General features: G+C 42.8%; 1 protein-coding gene across 1 annotated transcript in view; it reads left to right on the top strand.

Annotated features, from left to right (window-relative positions):
• Positions 1 to 9,710, top strand: part of UBE2G2 (ubiquitin conjugating enzyme E2 G2) — an 86,771-nt gene extending 77,061 nt beyond the window's left edge. Inside the window, exons 5-6 of the mRNA XM_040440294.1 lie at positions 1,606 to 1,746; positions 8,852 to 9,710. Coding sequence (XP_040296228.1) covers positions 1,606 to 1,746; positions 8,852 to 8,964 — 254 coding nt within the window. The 3' untranslated portion in view covers positions 8,965 to 9,710. The remainder of the gene's footprint in view (positions 1 to 1,605; positions 1,747 to 8,851) is intronic.
• The last annotated feature ends 15,428 nt before the right edge of the window (positions 9,711 to 25,138 follow it).

Here is a 25,138-nt window from a genome sequence, read left to right as displayed (position 1 = left end):
TTCTTAGATGGGGTCACTTTTATGGAGTTTCTACTCTAGGGGTGCATCAGGGGGGCTTCAAATGGGACATGGTGTCAAAAAAAACAGTCTAGCAAAACCTGCCTTCCAAAAACCATATGGCATTCTTTTCCTTCTGCGCCCTGCCGTGTGCCTGTACAGCGATTTACGGCCACATATGGGGTGTTTCTGTAAACTATAGAATCAGGGCCATAAATATTTAGTTTGGTTTGGCTGTTAACCCTTGCTTTGTTACTGGAAAAAAATTATTAAAATGGAAAATCTGCCAAAAAAGTGAAATTTGGAAATTGTATCTCTATTTTTCATTAATTCTTGTGGAACACCTAAAGGGTTAACGATGTTTGTAAAATCAGTTTTGAATACCTTGAGGGGTGTCGTTTCTAGAATGGGGTCATTTTTGGGTGGTTTCTATTATGTAAGCCTTGCAAAATGACTTCAGACCTGAACTGGTCCCTAAAAATTGGGTTTTTGAAAATTTCTGAAAAATTTCAAGATTTGCTTCTAAACTTCTAAGCCTTGTAACATCCCTAAAAAATAAAATATCATTCCCAAAATGATCCAAACATGAAGTAGACAATTGGGGAATGTAAAGTAGTAACTATTTTTGGAGGTATCACTATGTATTATAGAAGTAGAGAAATTGAAACTTGGAAAAAAAAATTACAAATTTTTGGTAAGTTTGGTATTTTTTTATAAATAAATATATATATTTTTTTACTTCACTTTACCAGTGTCATGAAGTACAATATGTGACGAAAAAACAATCTCAGAATGGCCTGGATAAGTCAAAACGTTTTAAAGTTATCACCACTTAAAGTGACACTGGTCAGATTTGCAAAAAATGGCCTGGTCCTTAAGGTGAAATAGGGCTGTGTCCCAAAGGGGTTAAGGCATGATGGGACACCAGGAAGTAAGATTCAAGCATGGGAGATGAGAGAAAACTGCAAATTATGTAAAATTGGAAAAGAAAAGCAATCCAAGAAGGAACTTGATGAAAATACTCTTTAGAGTGAAAAGCCGTTTATAGCACAACCCCTCTAAATGTATCTAAGGGTCCATTCACACGTCCGTAAGTGTTCTGCGGATCCGCAAAACTTGGGCACTGGCAATGTGCATTCCGCAACTTGTGGACAGCACATCGCCGCCACTATATTAGAATCTGCCTAATCTTGTCCGCAATTGCGGACAAGAATAGGACATATTCTATTTTTTGGCGGAAACATAAGCACGGATGCGGAAGTGTGGATCCGCAAATGCGGATGCGGACAGCACACTCCGGCCCCATTGAATATAAAAGGTTGCGGAACGGATGCGGACCCATTTTGCCGACGTGTGAATGGACCCTAAAAGGTAGACAAAAGCCACCCACATTCCAGTTTAGCAAGAAATTGTTGAGGATTTTGAAAAAAGCATTCATTTTGGCTCAACTCAATAATAATTGTCTAAAATGAGTTGTGCAAGAATTTTGTCTCAAAAAATTGATAATAAAGTGGGACACTTCATAGTAAATGTGGGGCACGTTCTTTCATTGGTTGGGAGGATTTTCTCATGCATGTGGACAATCCTGTACTGTGCCTTTTCTTGCAGTTTATCCTGATGGCAGGGTGTGCATCTCAATCCTACACGCTCCAGGAGATGACCCCATGGGCTATGAGAGCAGTGCCGAGAGGTGGAGTCCTGTGCAAAGTGTTGAGAAAATTCTGCTCTCAGTCGTAAGCATGTTGGCAGGTATGGTGATCTGTAGCCATGTCTCCTAGAAAAGTAACTTAGAATGGTCTTCCCAACTCAGCCATTTATGGCTGCGATGAGAACACCCATCTTATGCGATGACCAAAGGTGGCCAGTGTTATGGAAACAATTAAACAGGATATGCTAACTCCTGTAACTATCTGTAACTCCTATACAATTGAATGGGATTGACGGAAACAGCATAGCACAGGGAACTCCCCGGTTCTAGAGCTCCCAAGTTACACAAACTGTGTCGCTTGCGGTGCTATGCTGCTTCCCTAACTCCCATACCTCACTAACCTGTGTCCGTAATAGGCAACCCCTGGCTGCCGCATAGGACAGGTGTTCTGGTCTCAGCCATGAATGGCTGAGATGGAGCTACCCATTTAAACTCTTTACACTTTTACGATACACATCAGAGCCAGGTAAGCACCACATTCTACTGACACATCGATTGAAAAAAACAGTCCAAATTTAGGGCAGCTATACACGTTTAGTAGCTGTCGTCCAATCGATTGTTCTCTTCTGACTCCCGTACAGGTCACACATACACGTTCAGCTCAGCAGAAGGTGTACATGTATTAAATGGGGAGCGGTGAGAATACATACATTTTCTCCCAGGAGAACAAAAGTATCAGATGAAAATATTCCTTTCGCCCATTCCATCTGTCAGGGAATAGTCAGGAGCTCTCCACACACATTAGTGTGTCTGCAGAACCCGCCGTTGTCGGCAGGTTCGGCCGAAAATGCACTAACGTGTTTGGGGACCTGTAGTTTTTTAAAAATTTTTTATTCTTGGCTGCTTGGTTCCTGCAGTGTGTCCAGCACTAAAGAAAGGCAATGAGGAAGATATAATAATCCTAATATGTAGACAGTGTAAACTTAGACCAGGCAGTTCCATCTAATGGATCACATTGGCTATTGCTAGACATTTTGGATACTTCTGCGTATCTTCAAACCACCTATTGGTTGGCTTACTTTGTGCAAATATTTGTGCACATTGTCATGTGCTAAGCCACGTCCTACCACTAAGTCATGCCCCTTGTCTAGTGAAGCATAGAAAGTGTATAAAGCACATAATAAATATGCCAATATTTTAACTTAAAGGCTATATACACCTTTGGTGGCTTTTTTTCTTATTGCATTGTACTCATTTTGAGCTAAAAATCATGTTTTCAATTGTTCTTTATTAAAAATGATGAGTTGTTTTCCCTGCACAGCTAGCAGGATCTGTATTTTCCCCTCACCCATGACGGCACCCTGTGCGACTCAGGACCTCCCATCAGGACAGGAAACCTGAGAAGATAAAAAGGACACACCTCCACACAACACCAGTTCAGGTTTCCTGTCCTCCGGATGGGAGATCCTGAGAAGCAGCACTGCTGAAGACGTACCTCCAAGACACCGGAGCTGGGGAAGGTCTGTGGCTGAGTGCCGTGGGAAGTCCTATCCCTGGGGAGCGGTAGTTCTGTGGCCGTGCCGGAAGCCGCTCCCCATAAGTCTGCCTGCGCTTGCCCTCTCTCCGGCCCTGCGGGGAGCCGCTGTGGCCGTGTCCAGGCGGCTCCCCATGCTCTTCCTCGCTCTGCCCAGTTCCAAGATGGCGCCCGCGCGTCCGTGCGCTTATGCGCATGCGCGGGGCCGTCTCCTGGAGATGACGTCGGGGGGGGCGGGGCTTAGCCCGTGCAGGACCCGGAAGTAGAGGCCGGAGCGCGTCCTTTAAAATACAAATACGGCGGCAGGTTCAGGCAGCCAGCTGGGGCACAATTTGGATGTGCCACGTAGCGATCCTGGGCAATCATGTCGGAGCCTACAGAAGGACGCGCTGAACCCCAGGAACCCTTGAGGCCTGCAAGTCCGGTACCGGTCTGAGGATGGGGAAAAAAGGAAAAGCTTCAGGGTGAGAGCGTTCCTTTTTATTCTAATATGGTGTTTCTTATGATTGTTTTTAGATCCCTAAACCACCTAAAAAATCATCTTCTAAGACAAGACACAAGGAATGTGCGGAGTGTAAAGTGCCCCTATCTGCATCTTATCAGAAGGCGTTATGCTCAGCGTGTATAGATAATCTGGTAGCAGAGCAATCCCAGACCCTTACTAAATCCATGAAATCTATTATTAAGGCGTCCTTTAAAGCATTCAGTAAGAGCCGTGCCAGGTCCCCAGATAAACCAGGAAAGGATACAGAGTACGACAGTATTGAGTTGGACTCTTCCGAAGATGGCGGAGAATCCGGACAACTATTGTCTAGTGATTCGGACTCCTCGGATGAAGATTATTCAGGGAGATCCTTCTTTTCCCCAGAGGACACGCAGCCGTTATTAAAAGCGGTCAGAGCAACCATGCAATTAGAAGAAGTTAAGCAGACCAGATCAGTTGCGGACCAGGCCTTTCAGGCATTAGGCCCTAAAAAACATCGGGTCTTCCCTATTCATGATAACATGCAAGCGATCATCAATAGAGAATGGAAGAATCCTGATAGAAAGTTTTTCTTACCCTCCTCGGTGAAAAGGAAATATCCTTATGAAGAGAAAGTTTCCTCCAGCTGGGATAGGGCTCCTACGGTAGATGCTCCAGTCGCTAAGATAGCTAAGAGATCTGCCCTCCCCTTTGATGATCTGGGTTGCCTGTCGGACCCATTAGATAAGAAAGCAGATATATACCTTAAACGGGCATGGGAAACTTCCGCTACTTGTCTTAGACCCGCAGTGGCAGCCACTTGGGTATCCCGGTCCTTAAGATTGTGGATTGAACAGCTAGAGAAACATCTGAGGGAAAAAAAAAAAGCCCAGGGAGGAAATCTTAGCTTCTCTTCCCACCTTTGCTAAAGCGGCAGATTTTTTAACGGATGCTTCTACGGATGTTATGCGCTTTGCTGCCAAGTCCTCAGCTATGACAAATGCGGCTAGAAGAGCCATTTGGCTTAGGTCATGGAAGGGTGACCAGGGGTCTAAGGCCAGGCTGTGTGCCCTTCCGTGTGAGGGTGATAGATTGTTTGGATCCTCCCTGGATGACATCTTGGAGAAGGCATCTGACAAGAAAAAAGGGTTTCCTGTCCCTCAAAAACCCCCCTTTTTTCGTAAACCCCAGCAGGGCTTTAGAAAACAGAGGGGTAAGCCCTATGATAGGAAGGAAAGGGATAGATTTCCAAGAAAAACTAGCGGTTTCCTGTTTAAATCCCAGGATAACAAACCAAAAGACAAGCAATGACGCCAGACTCCAGGTTGGGGGGAGACTCTCTGCCTTTCTCCCGGCTTGGGCGAACGTCACCCAAAACAAGTGGGTTTTGGGGGGGATAGCGGAGGGATTCAGGTTGGAGTTCCGCTCCTATCCCCAAGTCTTTTTCACCCACACTCCAACTCCAAAGGATCCTCTAAAATCCACAGTTCTGGAGAGAGAGGTTCAGTTATTGTTGGACAAAGGAGTGGTTTGCCAGGTCCCGGGGAGGGAGGAGGGCAGGGGGTTTTACTCCCCACTCTTTTTAATAAAGAAACCCAATGGTTCCTTTCGTATGATTCTGAACCTAAAGCGTCTAAACAAATTCCTGAGATACAAAAAATTCCGGATGGAAACTATAAAGACAACTTTAGACCTGTTATACCAGGGTTGCTGGATGGCAAGTATAGACCTAGAGGATGCCTATTATCACGTCCCAATTCACTCTTCCTCCCAAAAGTATTTAAGGACGGCTGTCCAAGTACGGGGCCAACTTCTGCACCTACAATACAGGGCACTGCCGTTTGGGGTCTCTCAAGCCCCGAGAATTTTCACCAAGGTCGTGTCGGAGATGGTGGCATTCCTTCGATCATCTGGGATAGTAGTAGTACCATATCTGGACGACTTTTTGTTCATAGCCCAAACAAGGGAGCAGTTACAAGCAGAGCTCACCCTGGTGTGCTCTCTGTTGAAGGATCTGGGGTGGAAAATGAATCAAGAAAAATCTTGTCTAACCCCTTCTCAAGTTTGCACCTTTTTAGGAATGCAGCTAGATTCTACGGCTCAGAAGACATTCCTCCCTCAGAAGAAAGTGTCCTCGACAATAGAGCATGTTTGGTTCCTTTTCCGGTCCTTCCAATGTTCCATCAGGGAAGCGATGGCAGTACTGGGGCACCTGACGGCTACAATTCCAGCCGTACCATTCGCTCAGATCCACACGAGACCGTTACAGTCAGATATCTTGAAGATTTGGAATGGTCTTCCACAAACACTAGAGAGAAAATTTCATCTTTCCTCCAGAGCAAGGTACTCCCTTCTGTGGTGGACGTCCTAGAAGAACCTCTCGATAGGAATGCCTTGGTCCTTCATAGAACCCATGCTGATAACGACAGACGCCAGTCCGTGGGGCTGGGGAGCTCATTCAGAAGGAAAATACTGGCAGGGAAGATGGGATTTAAAAACCCGGGTCTGCACGTCAAATTACAAGGAGCTCAAGGCGGTAGAAAGAGTACTAAAGGTGGCAGTTCCAGAGGTCTCCAACAGAAAGTTGGTATTTTACTCGGACAATTCAACAACAGTGGCCTATATAAATCATCAAGGCGGGACAAAAGTACCATCCCTAATCTTCCTCTGCCAGGAAATTTTCAAAATAGCGGAAGACAGGAACCTGGTCTTATCCGCAATACACTTGAAAGGGAAAGAGAACACGGTGGCCGATTTTCTAAGTCGAGTAGAACTCAGGCAGGCAGAGTGGAGTCTGAACGAGGAAGTTTTTTCCCAGATTGTAACAATGTTTGGGACCCCAACTATAGATCTCTTTGCCACCCGGAAGAACAGGAAGACAAAGAGGTTCTTCTCCCTAGATTACACAGAGAATCCTACAGCGGTAGACAGTCTGGCTCAGGATTGGAGCCAGGAACTCGGCTATGCCTTCCCACCTATTTCCCTAATCCCGCAGGTTCTGAAAAAAGTACGGACGGAGGGAGCCACCATAATCATGATAGCCCCAAAGTGGCCCAAGAGAATCTGGTACCCCACCCTCTTAAGTCTAGCCAGGGGCCCTCCCTGGGTGATCCCTCCGAGGGAGGATCTACTCTCCCAGGGGCCTGTATGGCATCCCAATCCGGGGATTCTTCAGTTGGCAGTATGGAGATTGACAGGGACATCTGGTTGAAGAGAGGGCTTTCTAGCAAAGTTGTTTCCACCCTTCTAGGTAGCAAAAAAGCGTCAACAGCTAGGAAGTATAATAGGGTGTGGAATGTCTTTTCTTCCTTTTTGGGTTCTAGCCCTGATCCATTTAGTCCTCCTGAAATCCCTAAGGTTTTGGACTTTCTACAAGCAGGGTTAGACAAAGGGCTCAAGGCCTCCACCTTAAAAGTTCAGGTGTCGGCCTTGAGCTACTTTTTTGACTTCCAATTAGCAAACCACCCGTGGGTCAAGCGTTTCCTTTCTGCCGCTGCCAGAATCTGTCCTTCCGTTAGACCTCTTTCCCCTCCTTGGGACCTAAATAGGGTCTTGACGGCCCTAACCGATAGACCCTTTGAACCCTTACTAGAGGTTCCCATTGACATCTTATCCATTAAGATGGCTTTCCTCCTGGCTATTACCTCGGCTAGGAGGATATCGGAGATCCAGGCCTTCTCGGCATTTCCGCCCTATACGATCATCCAGGATGACCAGATAGTTATTAGGCCCTTGCCTTCTTTTCTTCCCAAGGTTGTCTCCGATTTTCATAGGAGCCAAGACATTGTGTTGCCTTCCTTTTTTCCTAACCCCTCCAATAGCTTGGAGGAAAAGTTTCATTGCTTGGATGTCAAGAGATGCTTGTTAGTCTACTTAGATGTTACGGCTCCTTGGAGAAAGGACGAGAACCTCCTGATTCAGTTTTTAGGAGGAAATAGGGGGAAAAAAGCATCCCGAGGGGTTGTTGCTAGATGGGTGAAGAAGGCCATAGCTAGAGCTTATATTTCCCTGGGTCTCCCCCCCCCTTCAGGTTTTGGGGCCCATTCTACGAGGGCGGTGTCTACTTCGTGGGCTGAGAAAGCTGATGTATCGTTAGCCCAGATTTGCAGGGCGGCTACCTGGAGCTCCCCGCATACTTTTCTTAAACATTACAGATTACAGCTCCATTCTGATGCTTCCTTTGGAGAGAAAGTCCTTCAGGCTGTGGCCCCCCCCTAGGTTCTACTTATAGTTTATCTCGCACAGGGTGCCGTCATGGGTGAGGGGAAAACAACATTGCTTACCGGTAATCGTTTTTCTCGATACCCATGACGGCACCCGATATTTCCCTTCCCAAGCAGATATATATATATTTGTTGATGGCTTTTTGCCAGGTCTATATGACGTAATATAGAAAAAAAAAAAAAAAAAAAAAAAAAAGGGGGTTTTTAACCCTTTGTCACTTCTCTCCGGAGAACAATTTATTTCTTCTACTGGTGTTGTGTGGAGGTGTGTCCTTTTTATCTTCTCAGGTTTCCTGTCCTGATGGGAGGTCCTGAGTCGCACAGGGTGCCGTCATGGGTATCGAGAAAAACGATTACCGGTAAGCAATGTTGTTTTCTCTCTACTCCATTAGAAAGGGAACTGAAGGGCTCCTTATCTCTGATCTCTGACCTTATAACCACTTATTATAGCTCAGCACTTATCTTACTGATAAGGATGTGGCTTAAATAAGTGTTTATGACCTTTTAGGGTACTTTCACACTATCGATTTTTCTTTTCCGGTGTTGAGTTCCGTCACAGGAGCTCAATACCGGAAAAAAAACCGATCAGTTTTATCCTAATGCATTCTGAATGGAGAGAAATCCGTTCAGGATGCATCAGTTCAGTCCCTCTTACGTTTTTTGGCTGGAGAAAATACTGCAGCATGCAGCAGTTTTCTCTCCGGCCAAAAATCCTTAACACTTGCCGGAAGGCCGGATCCGGTGGGAGGCACATATGCAAACTGTTGTAATTCCTACACCGTTCACCTGATTTGGATGTAAATACCCTCAAATTAAAGCTGACAGTCTGCAGTTAAAGCACATTTGTTTAATTTCAAATCCATTGTGGTGGTGTAAAGAGACAAAAATGTTACAATTGTGATGATGTCCCAATAATTCTGGACCTGACTGTATATATATATATATATATATATATTTATTTATTTATTTTTTTCTTCACTTTGCAGAACCCAATGATGAAAGTGGTGCAAATGTGGATGCGTCCAAGATGTGGCGAGAAGACCGGGAGCAGTTTGACAAGATAGCCAGGCTGACTGTGCAGAAATCGCTGGGATTGTGAGGAGATATTTCAGTATTGCACACAAAGAACAAGGATTTGTGTCTTTCTGTAATACTGCTTAAGAGATGCTGTCGAATAGTCCTTGCAGTTTTGGGATCACCGAATCATTTGGAAAATTGCTAGTTTGGAGGTTCCTCTTTGACTTTCATGTGCTCCATGTCTCCCCATTTCTGGGTGTTGTTTAATGGAGAATTCTTATTGGTTATCCCACAGTCCTTGTATGTGTTAGAATCAATAGCAAAATCTGAAGTCTTAAGTTCCTACATCCATACGTGGACTTTGGACCCTTCACGTTATTACTATACAAGTACAGTTCTTAACAGTATTCTCCTACAGCACACCAGCATCTAAATATATTGGACATGGCTCTATTGCTCTAAGAAATTGGATATTGCAGGTGACTGTCTATATAGAAACAGTAAATGGATTTTGGCAGATGGACTCACTTTGGAGAACTTTGTCATTCATGAAGAAAAATGACCCGTTGTTAGAGCCAGAATAGGTGAATGTTCCTATGAACTTGACATTCTTCTTCCCATCATGTATTCAGCAAAGTCCTGCGAAACACCTTCAGGCTTCCAGCTTATTATACAGGGTCAACAGCTTTCCGTATAGTGTTGGTGACAGTTTATGCTGTTTGTGCTCAAACACTTTATAATCCAGCATTGCTTCTATATGGGAAGTCTGAGCAGCTGTATTGTAATGTTCTGACTCTTTTTTTGCTGTAATAAATGAGTGATCTATAATGTGTGTTTTTCTACATGACTTTAGAGTAAAGCCAAAAATGTCCCCATTTACATTCCTGTAATTGTGTGTGTCATATTAGTTTAGGCATTTGGGTGTATATTTCCTATAGAAATCAGTGGGAAGGTGTTTGATAGTTTGAATGCATATTACACCAGAATACGTGGCATTTTTTGTTTGGTCGTGTGAACGTAGCCTTATTAACCTAGTAGAGACTGTGGAAATCCAAAGAGGAAAATGTGCTAATTCATGATATGAAGTAGTAGAAATCATTCACGTTGGATTTTTCATTTTGTCCCTGTGGTCTGGAATCTGTGCCTGTTTTGTTAAATCTCCAGATGTTTTTGCAAGATGGCTATGTACACCTTCAGGTCTTTTTTTATTATGTATTTTACTCATTTCTGGCTAAAAATCATTCGGTCTTTATTAAAAAAAAGTTCAGCCGTTTTTGAGTCCTGGGGTTAAAATTCATGTTCTTTTTTGTTTGAATCTCTAACGTCTTATGTGTAGCTCTTATCTCTGATCTTCTGACCTCATAAATAATTATTTAAGCCATATTCCTATCAGTTGGATCAGAATTGAGCTATGAATGTTTCTGAGATCAGGAAATCGGAGCTAATAGCAACATGTGAGCCGTCAGATGACTGGATTCAAAGAAAACAGAATGTGACAGCTTGGAAATAGACTGATTTTTAACCCCTGTAACTCAGAAACAGCTGAAAACTTTTAATAAAGACCAATAGAAAAAAAATTGTTTTAGCCCTAAATGAGTAAAGTACATTAGTTTACAAAAAAAAAAAATTGCCTTGAAGGTGTCCATAGCCTGAATAGATGTTATATCATGTACTGAGTGGCCACCAAAACTTCCAGTGTCAGGAAGACAGACGACCATTGCAGAGAACCAGTTACACAAAGGTTATACGTAAGGTTTGCTGTTATACCAATCAGTTTGCTCTAATCGTGGATCTTATAAATATCTAAATATAGCAGAGAACCTATTTGAAGGGCTATTCCAGGATTTTTCTCTTGATGGCCTCTCCCCTGGACAGGTCAACAATATCTAATTGGCGGGGTCCCCGACAATAAGCTGTTCCCAAGTAGCTTGCTGGAACTACACAGCTCTTCCCATTGAGTACTTCCCATTGGGGGCAGTTACCAGCTCCATCCATGGCCTCAGACTTTTATGGGTGCCACATTACTACTCACTACAATGTAGAGCTTTCACAAAGCCCTAGTACGTCCATGTGCATAAGCCCTTAAGAAGTTAAACAAGTATTACCAACTTAGACATGTCTTACCCTACATTCACATCTGACTCGTGATATCCAGCAGGCTGTATCAGCAGAGAAACAGCCTGCTGAAGTCCACCATATCCAGCATAGCTAAAAGCCGCAAACTGCCGGATCCCCGTTGACAGCGGTGTACTCTGTGGGGTGTACTCTATGTCAGCCCCAGTTACAGGAGAAATCAATAGTGAAAAAATAAAAATGAAGTCGAATGTCCCCCAGAGGTCTTGTGTCACCTTATGGGGGACACAAAGTGTAAAAAAAAAATAATAATACAAAAAAAAATTCACATGTAAAAAAAAAAAAAAAAATTTATCCCCAATTAAGTAATTGAATTTTTTTTTTTTTTAAATTGGAAAATATAAATAAAATAGACATATTTGGTATTGCCGCGTCCGTGACGGCCGGCTCTATAAATATATCACATGATCCACCCTGTCCGATAAACACCATAAAATATAAAAACTGTTTTAAAAAAAGCCATTTTTGTCATCTTACATCGCAAAAAGTGTAACACGAAGTAATTAAAAAGGGGTATGTCCCACAAAACGGTACCAATAAAGCAGTCACCTCATCCCGCTAAAAATGAGCTCCTACATAAGAATAGCTCTCAGAACATGGAAACATGGAGACATTAAAACATCATTTTTTTGTTTAAAAAATGCTATTGTGTTAAAGTAAAATAAATAAATTAAAAAAGTAGACATTAGGTATCGCCGCGTCCGTAACAACCATCTCTATAAAAATATCACATGACCCAACCCCTCATGTGAACGCCATAAAAAAATAATAATTAAACAGTGCCACAAAAAAGCAATTTTTTGTCACCTAACATCACAAAAAGTGTAATAGCAAGCGATCAAAAAGTCATATGCACCCCAAAATAGTGCCAATCAGTCATCTCATCCCGCAAAAAATTATACTCTACCTAAGGCAATCGTCCTAAAAATAGAAAAACTATGACTCAGAATATGTAGACACTAAAACATGATTTATTTATTTTTTCAAAAATGATATTATGTAAAACTTAAATAAACAAAAGAAAGTATACATATTAGGTATTGCCACGTCCGTAACGCCCGGCTCTATAAAAATATCACATGACCTAACCCCTCAGATGAACACCGTCAAAAAAATAAAATAAAAACTGTGCTAAAAAAACACTTTTGGTCACCTTTATATCACTAAAAGTGCAAAACCAAGCGATCAAAAAGGCGTATGCCCCCCAAAATAGAACCAATCTAACAGTCATCTCATCCTGCAAAAATGAACCCCTACCTAAGACAATAAAAAAAAACTATGGCTCTCAGAATATGGAGACACTAAAATATCTTTTTTTTTGTTTAAAAAATGCTGTTATTGTGTAAAACTTAAGTAAATAAAAAAGTATACAGATTAGGTATTGTCACATCCATAAGAACCTGCTCTATAAAAATATCACATGACCTAACCTCTCAGGTGAACACCATAAAAAATAAAAACGGTGTCAAAAAAGCAATTTTTTGTCACCTTACATCACAGAAAGTGTAATAGCAAGCAATAAAAAAGTCATATGCATCCCAAAATAGTACCAAACAGTCATCTCATCCCGCAAAAATTATACACTACCTAAGACAATCACCCAGAAAATAAAAAAAACTATGGCTCTCAGACTATGGAGACACTAAAATTATTATTTTTTTGTTTCAAAAATAATATTATTGTGTAAAACTTAAATAAATAAAAAAAGTATAGATATTAGGTATCACCGCATCCGTAAGAACCTGCTGTATAAAAATATATTACATTACCTAACCCCTCAGATGAACACCTTAAATTTTTTTTAAATAAGTGTGTCAAAAAAGCAATTTTTTTTGTCACCTTACATCACAAAAAGTGTAATACCAAGCGATCAAAAAGTCATATGCATCCTAAAATAGTACCAATCAAACCGTCATCTCATACCGAAAAAAAATGAGCCCCTACATAAGACAATCGCCCAAATAACAAAAAAACTATGGCTAATATTGAGTTTTGGAAAATGCCAAAAAAGTGAAATTCTGAAATTTCATCTCCATTTTCCATTAATTCTTGTGGAACACCTTGAGGGGTGTCGTCTCTAAAATGGGGTCACTTTTGGGTGGTTTCTATTATGTAAGCCTCACAAAGTGACTTCAGACCTGAACTGGTCCTTTTAAAAAGTGGGTTTTGGAAATTTTCTGAAAAATTTCAAGATTTGCTTCTAAACTTCTAAGCCTTCTAACGTCCCCAAAAAATAAAATGACATTCACAAAATGATCCAAACATGAAGTAGACATATGGGGAATGTAAGGTAATAACTATTTTTGGAGGTTTAACTATCTATTATAAAAGTAGAGAAATTGAAATTTGCTAATTTTTCCAAATTTCTTGTAAAAAATTTTTATAATTAAAAATGAAATTTTTTGACTCAATTTTACCACTGTCATGAAGTACAATATGTGATGAGAAAACAATCTCAGAATGGCCTGGATAAGTAAAAGCGTTTTAAAGTTATTACCACATAAAGTGACACATGTCAGATTTGCAAAAAATGGCTTTGTCAGGAAGGGGGAAATGGCCCGGATGTGAAGTGGTATAAAGATGTGTACGTCCATCCTATAGAAGTAAGAGGAGCGACTGACCGTCATGTGCACTGCTGCTCCATTGAGAGAGGGGACTCCGTTCTTCAGATCATTAGGAGTCCCATCGGTTGGACCCCAAGTGATCCGTCATCACTTATTCTGGGAGGTAACCCCTTCAAATGAGGCAGAGGGAGCTCCCTCCCTCTGTCTAACTGCCTAGATGCCGTGGTCACTTGATAGAATCTGGGATCAGCGCAGATGTAAGTCAATGCTAGTTCACACAGTGATTGCATGGGCACCGCTCCTCCGTTCCTGTCATTCCAAAATCATAACTGTACGTCATACAGGTTTAAAAAGGGCCTGTCCCTGCTTCTGACATGTCTGTTTTGGTAACTACTTGCATTCCCAATGAACATTAATATTATTTCTGGAGCATCTATTCTTATCACTCTCCATTCCGCTATTTTTTCTATTAGAAATTGATGGGTAAATTGCCATCTGGGTTCTACCTGTCCCCTTGACAAAGAAATGTGTTCCTATTCAGTTTGCCACTGCCAGCAATGATTGGACAGTGCCTTTCTGTGCATGAACATTCCCCTTAAAGGAGTTCTATAATTATTTTAAACTGATGATCTTTCCTCTGGGTCTGACACGGGGGTCCCCTGCCGATCAGCTGTTTGAGATGGCAGTGGCGCTGGCAGTAGCGCTGCGGCCTTCTCGCTATTTACTGCAGGCCCAGTGACGTCACAACTAGTATCACTGGCCTGGGCGGGGCTAAGCTCTTCACTTGAATGTTTCAGTCCCAGGGCTCCAGATGGCGACCAAAACGGTCGCCAATGCGCCTTAAAATTTGCAGATGGCGACAAGCCTTTTTAGTCTTGTCGCCATTTGCGACTGTACTGCCGTGCTCCTGCGCAGCCTGCGTTCTTTTCACTAGCACAGTGGAGAAGGAAGGAGTCCCTCCCTCTCCACTGTGACGCGGCCGCCACTACAACCAATGGGAGGATAGCAGGGAGGAGGAGGGGAGGAGCTGTGGCCACTGCGCCACCAATGAATGTAAAACATATTTATACAAGTGTCGGCAGCGGTATCACAGACCCGGCACCCAGTCTCAATAACAGGGCGTGCGACCCGCGGCAATTAACCCCTCAGGTTCCACATCTGAGGGGTTAATTGCTGCAGATCGCATGCCCTGTTATTGAGGCCGGGTGCCGGGTCCGTTATACTGCTGCCGACACTTGTATAAATGAGTTAAAGAGGACCTTTCATGGGTCCAAAGAATACGAACTAAGTAGCAGGCTGCATAGAGCGGCGCCCAGGGATCTAAGTGTGCTTACTATTATTCCTGGGCGCCGCTCCGTTCGCCCATTGTGGCCCGCGGTATTTTCTACATTCAGAGCAAGGAGGAGGAGACGCCAGTGTCTCTCCTTCTCCCTGACAGCAGCGCTGTCCAATCGCAGCTCAGAGCCAGGGAGGTTTTTTTTCCTCTCTGGCTCTGCGCTGCGATTGGACAGCGCTGCTGTCAGGGAGAAGGAGAGACACTGGCGTCTCCTCCTCCTTGCTCTGAATGTTGAAAATACCGGGGGCCACAGCGGGTGAACGGAGCGGCGCCCAGGAATAATAGTAAGCGCACTTAGATCCCTGGGCGCCTCTCTAAGCAGCCTGCTACTAAGTTCATATTCTTTGGACCCATGAAAGGTCCTCTTTAATTACATTCATTGGTGGTGCAGTGCGCCCTCTCGCCCCCCCCCCATTATCACTGGCCACAAGCCCCCCCTCCCTCATTGTTATATGGTGACCACAGGGTCCCATCCCCTCCATTGGTGGCAGTGGCAGATTACACTGCTGGGGCTCAGATCGTTACCATGGCAGCCAGGACGCTACTGAAGTCCTGGCTGCCATGGTAACCTCCCTGCTGCTGTGTGCACAAAGCAAAGGGCAGCAGGGAGAGGGTGAGATCCTATTCACCCTGATAGAGCTCTATCAGGGTGAATAGGACAAGGGATGAAAAGATCCAGGTTCTAGTCCCTAAGGGAAGAAATGGTTATTAAATAAAAAGTAAAAAAAAAATAAAAGTTAAAAAAACCCACCAAAATACTAAAAGTTTGAATCTCCCCCTTTCCCAATTTTACATATAAAATTTACAAAGAATAAACATATTACATATCACCACGTCCGAAAATGTGTGAGCTATTAAATATAAAAAAATATTTCCGCTCGGTGAAGGCCGTAACAGAAAAAAAACTCAAGACCGCACAATTGGCCATTTTTAGCCACCTTGTCCCCCAGAAGATATCACTGGATGTGAGAGGTATGTAGTGCTATATTCTCCTATATGTAGTGCTGGCTTACTACTGTGACCTGCGTCTCATCTTCTCCAAGTCTTTTTTTTTATTTATTATATGCATTTTAAATTTGGCGACAAAAAAATGTAATTTGGCTCCTAAATTTTTTTAGTTTAGGAGCCAATGGCTCCTGGTTATTTTTTTTAGTCTGGAGCACTGAGTCCATACCTGCCCTTTTTCAAAGCATAACAAAATAACAATTGACCATGTTAAAATGCATTTCTGAAAAAGTATGAACCATGATTCATTCCTTTTCAGAAATATATTTTAGCATGGTCAATTGTTTTGTTATGCTTTGAAAAAGGGCTAGTGTACTCTGAAATGCATAAGTGATTTTTTACTGCTTTCTATCAATAAAGAATCCATTTTTTTTAATGTGTTTTTTGCTGATAAACCACAGCAAATTGCTGCAGTTTTGTTGCAATATGGTGCACACCACACACCCATACTAGTGGAAAATGAACATCTGGAAAACTTCATGCAATTGAGCTGAGATTGACAAAGTAAAAACCGCTAGTGGTGCTTGGTCAATAAGCACACAACCAAGGTTGTGCACCCTTTATTTTGGGTTCTGTAACAGGATATATGTTGAACAGGGTCACATAATGGGTGGCATCTCCCCTTGCCGAGATACAGGCTTGGTAACGGTAATACAGATTAGGGGTGGGCGATATAGGCGATATGCGATATAAATTTGTCCCACGATATGGATTTTGTGCATATCGCCGGACCGCGATATGACCGGTAGTGAATGATCGCGCTCTCGGCGCGCACCATGTTCTCCTGAGCCGGCACAGTGGAGAAGGAGGGAGTCCCTCCCTCCCCACTGTACGCGGCTGCCGCTGGCCACCATTAAGAACAGAGTAGGAGGAGGAGGGGAGGGATTAATCGCGCGGATCACAGCGTCCTGTCAGAGGTCGGGTGCCGGGAATGTTTTTCAGTCTCTGCATTGGTGGCAGTGGGCAGTTCCGATCGGAGTCCCAGCAGTGTAATGCTGGGGCTCCGATCGGTTACCATGGCAGCCAGGAGTCACGCTACTGAAGTCCTGGCCATGGTATGTTAGTGAGCAGCATTATACTCACGTGCGCCATGGCCACCGGTCGCTCCTTCTTCTGTCTGTGCGGCGCATTGCTAATGCTTATAGCATTAGCAATGCGCCGCACAGACCTATGAGAAGAAGGAGCGTCCACGGCGCACGTGAGTATAATGCTGCTCACTAACATACCATGGCAGCCAGGACTTCAGTAGCGTCCTGGCTGCCATGGTAACCGATCGAAGCCCCAGGCTGGGGGGCACATGAGAGGCTGGGGGGCGGATCAGAGGCTTGGGGGCACATGAGTGGCTGGGGGGCACATGAGAGGCTGGCTGCCATGGTCAGCTTCCTGCGGTTGTGTGCACAAAGCACAGGGCAGCAGGGAGAGTGTAAAGTCCTATTCACCCTAATAGAGCTCTATCAGGGTGAATATGACAAGGGTTCTAGCCCTTAAGGAGGCTAATAGTTATTAAATAAAAAGTAAAAAAAATAAATTTAAACACCCCCCGCCCCAATATAGAAAACAATATATCGCTATATATATTGCATATCGCACATGCTTAAAATTATATCGCAATATAGATTTTAGGCCATATCGCCCACCCCTAATACAGATGCTGGATATTTTCCTGTGGCATGTCATTCCAGGATATTTCAACATGGACCCATAGTTCAACCAAGATGGATATTGGCTGCTGTGCATGGGAGATGTCGACCCATCCAGTACCTGACATTTTTGATGGGAGAGATCTAACGATCGAAAAGGCCAGGGGAGTTGCAGGATACCCTGAAGGGCAATGTGTGTAGCTCGGGCAGTGTGTGGGTGGGCGTTATCTTCTCCTGAATCAAAAAATGCAGTAGCACTAGTTCTACAATGTCCTGTACATACCAAAGGCTGGTCAATGTTCCCTCCACAAATACAGTACCAGATGGGAATATCTATGGTAGCTAATGGCACCCAACTCCATGACACTTGGTATTGGTCCTGTGTGTATTCACAATATGCATGATTTCAGTAAGTGCTCTCCAGCCCATCTGAGAATTCTGATGCAGCCATCAGTGGCAAACAATAGTGTTCAGGGAAAGCATTTTCTGCCTTAGTACTAATTTGTCTCAGCTCAATCGTGTAAACTTGTCTAGGGGTTCTTTCTTCATCTTCTAGTATTCTGTATGTAAAAAATAAATACATTCTGGAAACTTGCAGTTTTCACCATGGCCGCTGAGCCTCACAGTAGACCGACAATTCCTATTGTGTTCAGTTTTCAGGAGTCTTCAGCTCAGACATTACATGCAACACCTCTATCTACCTCTGTATAGGTAACACAGGTTACACCATTTATATAGGTTATAGTCCTGGCCCAGTCATAGTCTACTCCCCCTCCCTGTACAGTGACCTCTGCTCAAGTCACAGAACATGTCCACAACACTCTCCCATAGAAGTTAATGCCTATTGTCCATGTGGTTTCTGTAAAGTATATCTACGAATTCTGTTAGCAGCTCAGGCACGAATGCCCGCTCATATAATCATACACAAAAAAATGAAAGTAATCTACAATCTGATCATAAACTGTATTTAAAACCCCTTAGTGACCAAGCACATTTTTTAAAAATTGCATTCCAAGAGCTAAAACTTTTTTTTTTTTTTTTAAATGTACTTGTATAAGGTCTTATTTTTTGCAGGACAGGTTATAGTTTTTAATGCACCATTTTAAGTACATGTAATGATTGATCAAAGCCAGCCGTTTAGCTAAAAACCCCTTTGTTTACGTCAGTAAAAACACGTATGGGTGGTCACTAAGGGGTTTTAAAATAAATAAATAAATACTATGGGAATAATTTAGTGTAGACCAGCGCTTTAAATTGTCTATAATACCCATGTGCACTTCCAGAGGCTGCGCAGTGGTTCTCAACCTTTTCACATCAACTACCCCCTAGAAACAATAAGTTCAAACCAAGTACCCTAAAAAAAAACGAACAGTGATAAATGTTAACTAAATAAGGCCATTCTCATGCCACTGTGAAAGGCTCTGGTATAAGCCTCTGTGAGCAGTTCCTTCAGACAGGTTTGACAGAAAGAATAGTGCAGCATGCAGCACTAATATTCCTGTCAAGATGACACCACATGCTAGGTGACTTACTTTACAAATTGCCTTCTACGCTACCAAACATACAGGAGAACACAGCACTACATATGTCTTACATACAGTGACATCTACGTTCTCTTCCTTATCCTCTCCATTCCGACCAGACTTCTATGAGGATTTATTCCAGCCATGACTCACTTCTGCAGAGTTCGTCACGCAGACATCTTAGATCCCTACTTTTTCATCATCCTCCCCACCGTCTGAACACCCTATCCTGCCTCCACCAATAATGTGCTCATTGAGCTTCCCAACACTGTACTGCAGAAACAGAAAGTCTCCCTGAAAAAAGTACCCCACAGATGGTGCCCCCTTCAATAATTTTTGCCACACAGTGCCTTCAAATATAATTGTGCCACAAACATAGCGTCACCCAAAAATAATTGTGCTAAGCTGATACTGTGTCAGGGTGCCGCCCACAGTAATAGTGGTCCCAAAAGTCCCATCAAATTCCCTCCCAGAGTGCCCTTAGTAGTAATAGTGCCCCTGCAGTATACTAAATAGTAATAATGTCCCCCAGTCGTAATTCACCCAATAGTGTCCCCTGTAGCAGAGCCCACCATGAAGGCCATTATAGTATAGTAGTATTATAGCCCACCACAGTGCCCTTCAGTAGTTATAAAGAACACCATAATTCCCCCAATAGTATTGAAGCCCACACAATGTTTCCCAGTCGCACTAGTGCCCACCATGGTATGCCCCATAAGTAATAATGCTTGTCTATAGTGGACCCAATAGTAATAAAGCCTCCATAATGTTCACCAGTAGAAGAAAATTCCTTATAGTGCCCCGAGGTCATTTTATTACCCCCTTATAGTGCCCCCAGTAGTACTAATTACCCTCTTATAGTATCCCCAGAAAAAAAAAACATACTCCTTTGTAGTGCCCCCCAGTTATAATAATGAACCACTCAATAGTGACCCAACAATATGCTGCCAAAGGAAAATAAACAGAAATAATTACCTCCATGACGCTGTCAGTGATGCAGTGCAGGACATAGACCTCTCCCACCCTGCGTCCTGGACCCCTTGCCGCCCAGCTCAGGTGGCATAATGATGTTGATGTCATTCCGCAGCCTGCACCGGCCTCTGATAGGCTTCAGGCCTACTAGCCTATAGGAGTGAACAGCATATCGCCATCCTGAGGGTGGTGTTCGAACCACAGCTCTATGGGACTTGAAAAATGCCCAGAAAAAATGTTTAATTTTAATTTTTTCTTTTTTTACATTTCAGATTTTACATGAAAATAGATATATCCAACCAGGGGATGAGTGGGAATGCGAATCAAGGGAAAGGGAGGTAGAAATCACACTTACACACATTTACATAAACATTAGTTATTTAATTCTAAAAATTAGTCTAAGCCTTTTTAAAACCCCCGTTGTTCCCACCTCCTGAGGTAGACTATTCCATGGATTTACAGTTCTCATAGTGAAGAAGCCATGACTCCTCTGGAGACTGAACTTTTTCTTCTCCAGACAGGCCGTGCCCCTTGTCTTTTTAGGGGACAATTTCTTTGTATGGGTTATTTATACATTTTTATAAGTTAATCATGTCCCCTTAGCTGCCTCTTCTGAAGACTAAATAAATGTAATTCCTTTAATCTTTCCTAAATAACTAAAGGCGCATTTACATGCATCGACAAAGCAGGCATTTACCGTTACTTCCCAATTATTGCTTGCTCATCACGGGAGGAATTTACATTCAGCAATCTCTTCCACTGTATGGGGGCAAGTGATGGTTACTGCCATTTTTTCTTCATACAGATTCATTGTTTCTGGGCAGTAGTTTGCTGTTCACACAGCACAATCTGCTGCCCATAAACAATGGTACATGAAAGATAATTTCACCTGATTAATGAGCATTTTGCTCGTTCATTGGGTGATTGGCATTTACACTGCCAGATTATCAGGAACGAGTGTTTGTAGTAACATTTGTTCCCGATATTCTGCCCGACAATAGAAACATAGAAACATAGAATGTGTCGGCAGATAAGAACCATTTGGCCCATCTAGTCTGCCCAATATATCTGAATCCTATTAATAGTCCCTGGCCCTATCTTATATGAAGGATAGCCTTATGCCTATCCCATGCATGCTTAAACTCCTTCACTGTATTTGCAGCTACCACTTCTGGTAGCTGCAATAGTGTGGTGTAAATCTTCCTTCAGATTCTCCATGCCCCTTATCAGTTCAGTTGCTCTTTTTTGTATTTTCCAGCTCCAGGGCATCCTTTCTATGAACCATTGCCCAAAACTGAACTGCATATTCCAGATGAGGCTGCACCATAGCTTTCTAAAGTGTAATAATAAATCCCGTCCTTTGAGTCCATATCGTGTTTAATAGATGACGGTATCCTGCTAGCCTTAAAAGTAGCTAATTTACATTGCATGCTGTTATTAAAAATAAGTGTGTGATAGACTAAAACTATATGGGACTTTGCATTGTGCATGAGCTCTAATCCCTTCTTTTTCCTACTTGTGGTCCAGTCCTGAGATTATTAGAAGCAGGAGCTGAATCTACACCATGAGGGCTTTTTCATACACTGCTATGTGAATGCTCATTTAGAATGCAGAGTTATGACCTATTTTAGCCTCTCTGTAGTTCACTGCAACTTCATTAAAAGAAATGTTAATGCCTGCTATGTCTCTCATCAGTCCCTGATTAATACATCTATAAACCCAAACATCTTAGCTTCTGAAGGTCGTGTCTAATTCTGATCGCCCGCTGTTCCATTTTAATATGTACATAGTCATTGTACCATAATTATTTTAAAAATCTTTATTTTTAAGTTAACATTATTATGAAAGTTACTCAGAACAATATGTCTATTTTATTCACGTTTGCCGTTTCTTTGTAGATAGAAACTTCCATAGTCATTACTTTTTTTATGTTAACTGTACCTTCATGGCAGTGAACCCTACAAGGCTATCAGAATCGTGCCCACTTGTGAAAGGAGTTCTGATAGTAGCATTATTTTAATAAAGTATAACTGTCCTTTCAATTTATTTTTAATATAGTGTAGGGACAAGGATGTCAAACATTTTTGTAATATACTATATTGGGTAAAGATGTTTCTTTGTACTAGAAAACCTGATGTGAACAGTATTGTTAGCCAAGCTCTAACTGAGCGTTACTAAAGAGAGTCTGTCTTCAGTCTTCATTTCTACTAAGCATGGAAGACACCTGTTTAGATACCACATTGCCTTTTAGGAGGCTAACCATAATTATTAGCTGTTGACCGAATAAGCTGACAGTTATCTATCCTGACCCCTCCATTCATTAGCTCTCTTGGCTCGGCCAAGTGTTCATGTGTCCTGGATTGGAGAGGGGAGAAAGCTGCCTGACACCTCTGTTCTCCATGACAACAAAAGTATTGGGCAGTTGAAATTTAATGTCAGAAAGGAGTCGAGAGGTCCTACAGAAGTTGGTGGGTTTGGCCATTCGAAATGTATCTAATGTGTACAGCCAGATTCAGATGGCAAAGTAGTTCTTGAGTTCTTTATGGATAGACATGAGGACTCATGTTCTAGCTGTGCCATATGAATTTGTCTTCCCTGGGGTCTGTACATCAGTCACTGACATAGACACTTATGTAAACTGCTTAGTGTGGTTTTAATTCTGTGGAGCTACACTATTGCCATACCTGACATACAGATGTAGCAGAGGTGTTTTCATTTGACACAACTAAGGATATCACAATATAGGACTATCACATCATCAGGCTGGCGATTTTGGCCGCGACACCTGTTATGCAAGCGACGATCACTGTGTAGCACTGTAAATTCACAGTGGATCACAGCACTCGGCAGAAAACTGGCAAATGAATGGGTGCTCGTCACTTGTTATCCCTGACTCCACCTCAGGAATTCTTCAGACGATTAATCAGAGTTTGAGACAGCACACCAAATAGGAATTTTCAATGCAATTAGTGTTTTTATTCAGCCGTTGTCACAGGGCGCCAAAGGCGCACTCGATCTCCCATCAGCCGCAGACCTGCTGCTTAGCTTCGGGAGCGAGGATCTGTGTTTGGCCTCGTTCCCAGGGCGGCTTTGCTAGCTGGGAGGCTCCCTGCTCCTAGGTCTGCCTTAAGCGCCGAGCTGATCACTCGGTGCTCGACTTGTCTGTCGGTCATGTGATGCTGGCCACGTCACATGACCCTCAGACCCCACTATAAATACAGTCAGCCTGCTGGCCACAGGTTGCCTGTTAATTCTAGGTTCCTGGCTATTTGTTGGACTACTGATTACTCACCTGATCCTGTTCCCTGACGATCCTTTGCCTGCTCCTCCTGTACTGCGCATCCCTCCTGGTATTGTGACCTCGGCTCACACCTGACTACTCTTTGCGGACTCCTCTGGTACTTCTCTACTCTCCTGGTATTTGACCCCGGCTTCACCTGACCATTCTTTGCTTAACCCTTTGTACTGCGTAGCTCTCTTGGTTGTGACCCGGTTTGTTCACGTTCTGTATTTTGTCTTGTCTGTCTTCCCTGCACATATCCTAAGTAAGGGACTGTCGTCCAGTTGTCCCCTGTCATCAGGACTCGTGAGGCAAGTAGGCAGGGTCAGGGGTGAGGGTGGAGCGCAGTGGTCACTATCCTTCCCCCTGTGTGTGTGTGGACGTGACCGTTACAGCCGGACTTTACATCATTTTGAAAAAGGCAACGTTTCGGGCTTTACATATTTCGCCCTTCATTAGGCTATTTCTCATGAGGCATGAATATGGAGCCGGCCTGATATAGGGCACAATATGTAAAGCCCGAAACGTTGCCTTTTTCAAAATGATGTAAAGTCCCGCTATATAAAAACACTAATTGCATTGAAAATTCCTATTTGGTGTGCTGTCTCAAACTCTGATTAATCGACTGTGTAGCACTGTAGCCATCAAACTGAATGGGGTCCTTCAGTCCAAATGGTCCTTTTCAGAGTCTTCTAGTTCCGGATGACTTAGTTGGCCCTTCATCTTATGCCTATAAGTATGAGTTGCTGCCTCTTGAATGTACTGTAGATTAATGAATGAAGGAGTTAGTCACCTTTTTCCTGTGTTAGCACAGACTTTATCCTTATCTGCCTTAGTCATTTAAGCAGTTTTAAAATTTTGCTGCGGTAAGCTGTCAAACAACCATGTATGTCTGTGTCATTACTTTTAGTTTTGACACTTTAAACTGCACTCCTTACTTTTTTTCCACAATATAACAAATATGGAAAATCTGTCAGAAGCTTATTTTGACATAAGATACATCAGGTCATGTGTGCTTGCTCAGATTAACATTGTGAGAATGTTTAAGTACTGCAGTTATAGATTTGTATTGGAAAATTAGTTGTCGTCACCTGATGAAGGGGCCCTTTCGGCTCCGAAACACGTTGCCAGGTCAACTCCCAATAAAGTTTTTGCTGCTATCCAGTGAAAGCCTGACTGTTTACCTTGTTTGTGCCGCTGTGATACTCCTTATATCCTCCTCTCCAGTATATGAGTATGAGAGCGGTGCAACCAAGCAATCCGGAGGGAGCATCTGGCTGCACCTCGGTCCATCTATTTGTGTCTTGCACTGCAGGCCGTTGTGCCTTGAGCGCAACGTCACCTAGTGAGAGGCTCTCCACTCAGTTTCTTTCCCTCTATCTGGAAGTCCTCCCTTTGATGCACTTGTATCTACAGAGGGTGTTTTGTCCAACCTAATTTCTGCCATTACTTTTGCATGTGAGGGTCAGAAATAAATAAATTATACTAAGATGAAATAAATACATTAATGAATTAATTCATTAGTTAAATGAACAGTTTTGGAAATACAGCATATATGGTAACAGATAACCCACAACTATTCATAATTTTTTAGCAGTTTATATTGCAGTCCAGAATAATAATTCTGGTGCTTTATGTTTAAGCACCGGTTGAGAGGTTTAATTTAGTGACTACTTTCATTCCCTATGTAATAACAATTGTTTTGCATCTGTTCTTATGATTCTATGTTATGCCATTCCTTTATTATTCCTGCTAAAAGTTATGAATGAATTGCTAGCAATTTGCAATGAAGGACCAGCTGGC

This window comes from Bufo bufo, chromosome 7 (genome assembly GCF_905171765.1).
Source record: "Bufo bufo chromosome 7, aBufBuf1.1, whole genome shotgun sequence".
Classification (NCBI taxonomy): Eukaryota; Metazoa; Chordata; class Amphibia; order Anura; family Bufonidae; genus Bufo; species Bufo bufo.
The sequence above is the reverse complement of the archived record's forward strand: the minus strand, read 5'-3'. Positions and strand labels throughout refer to the sequence as shown.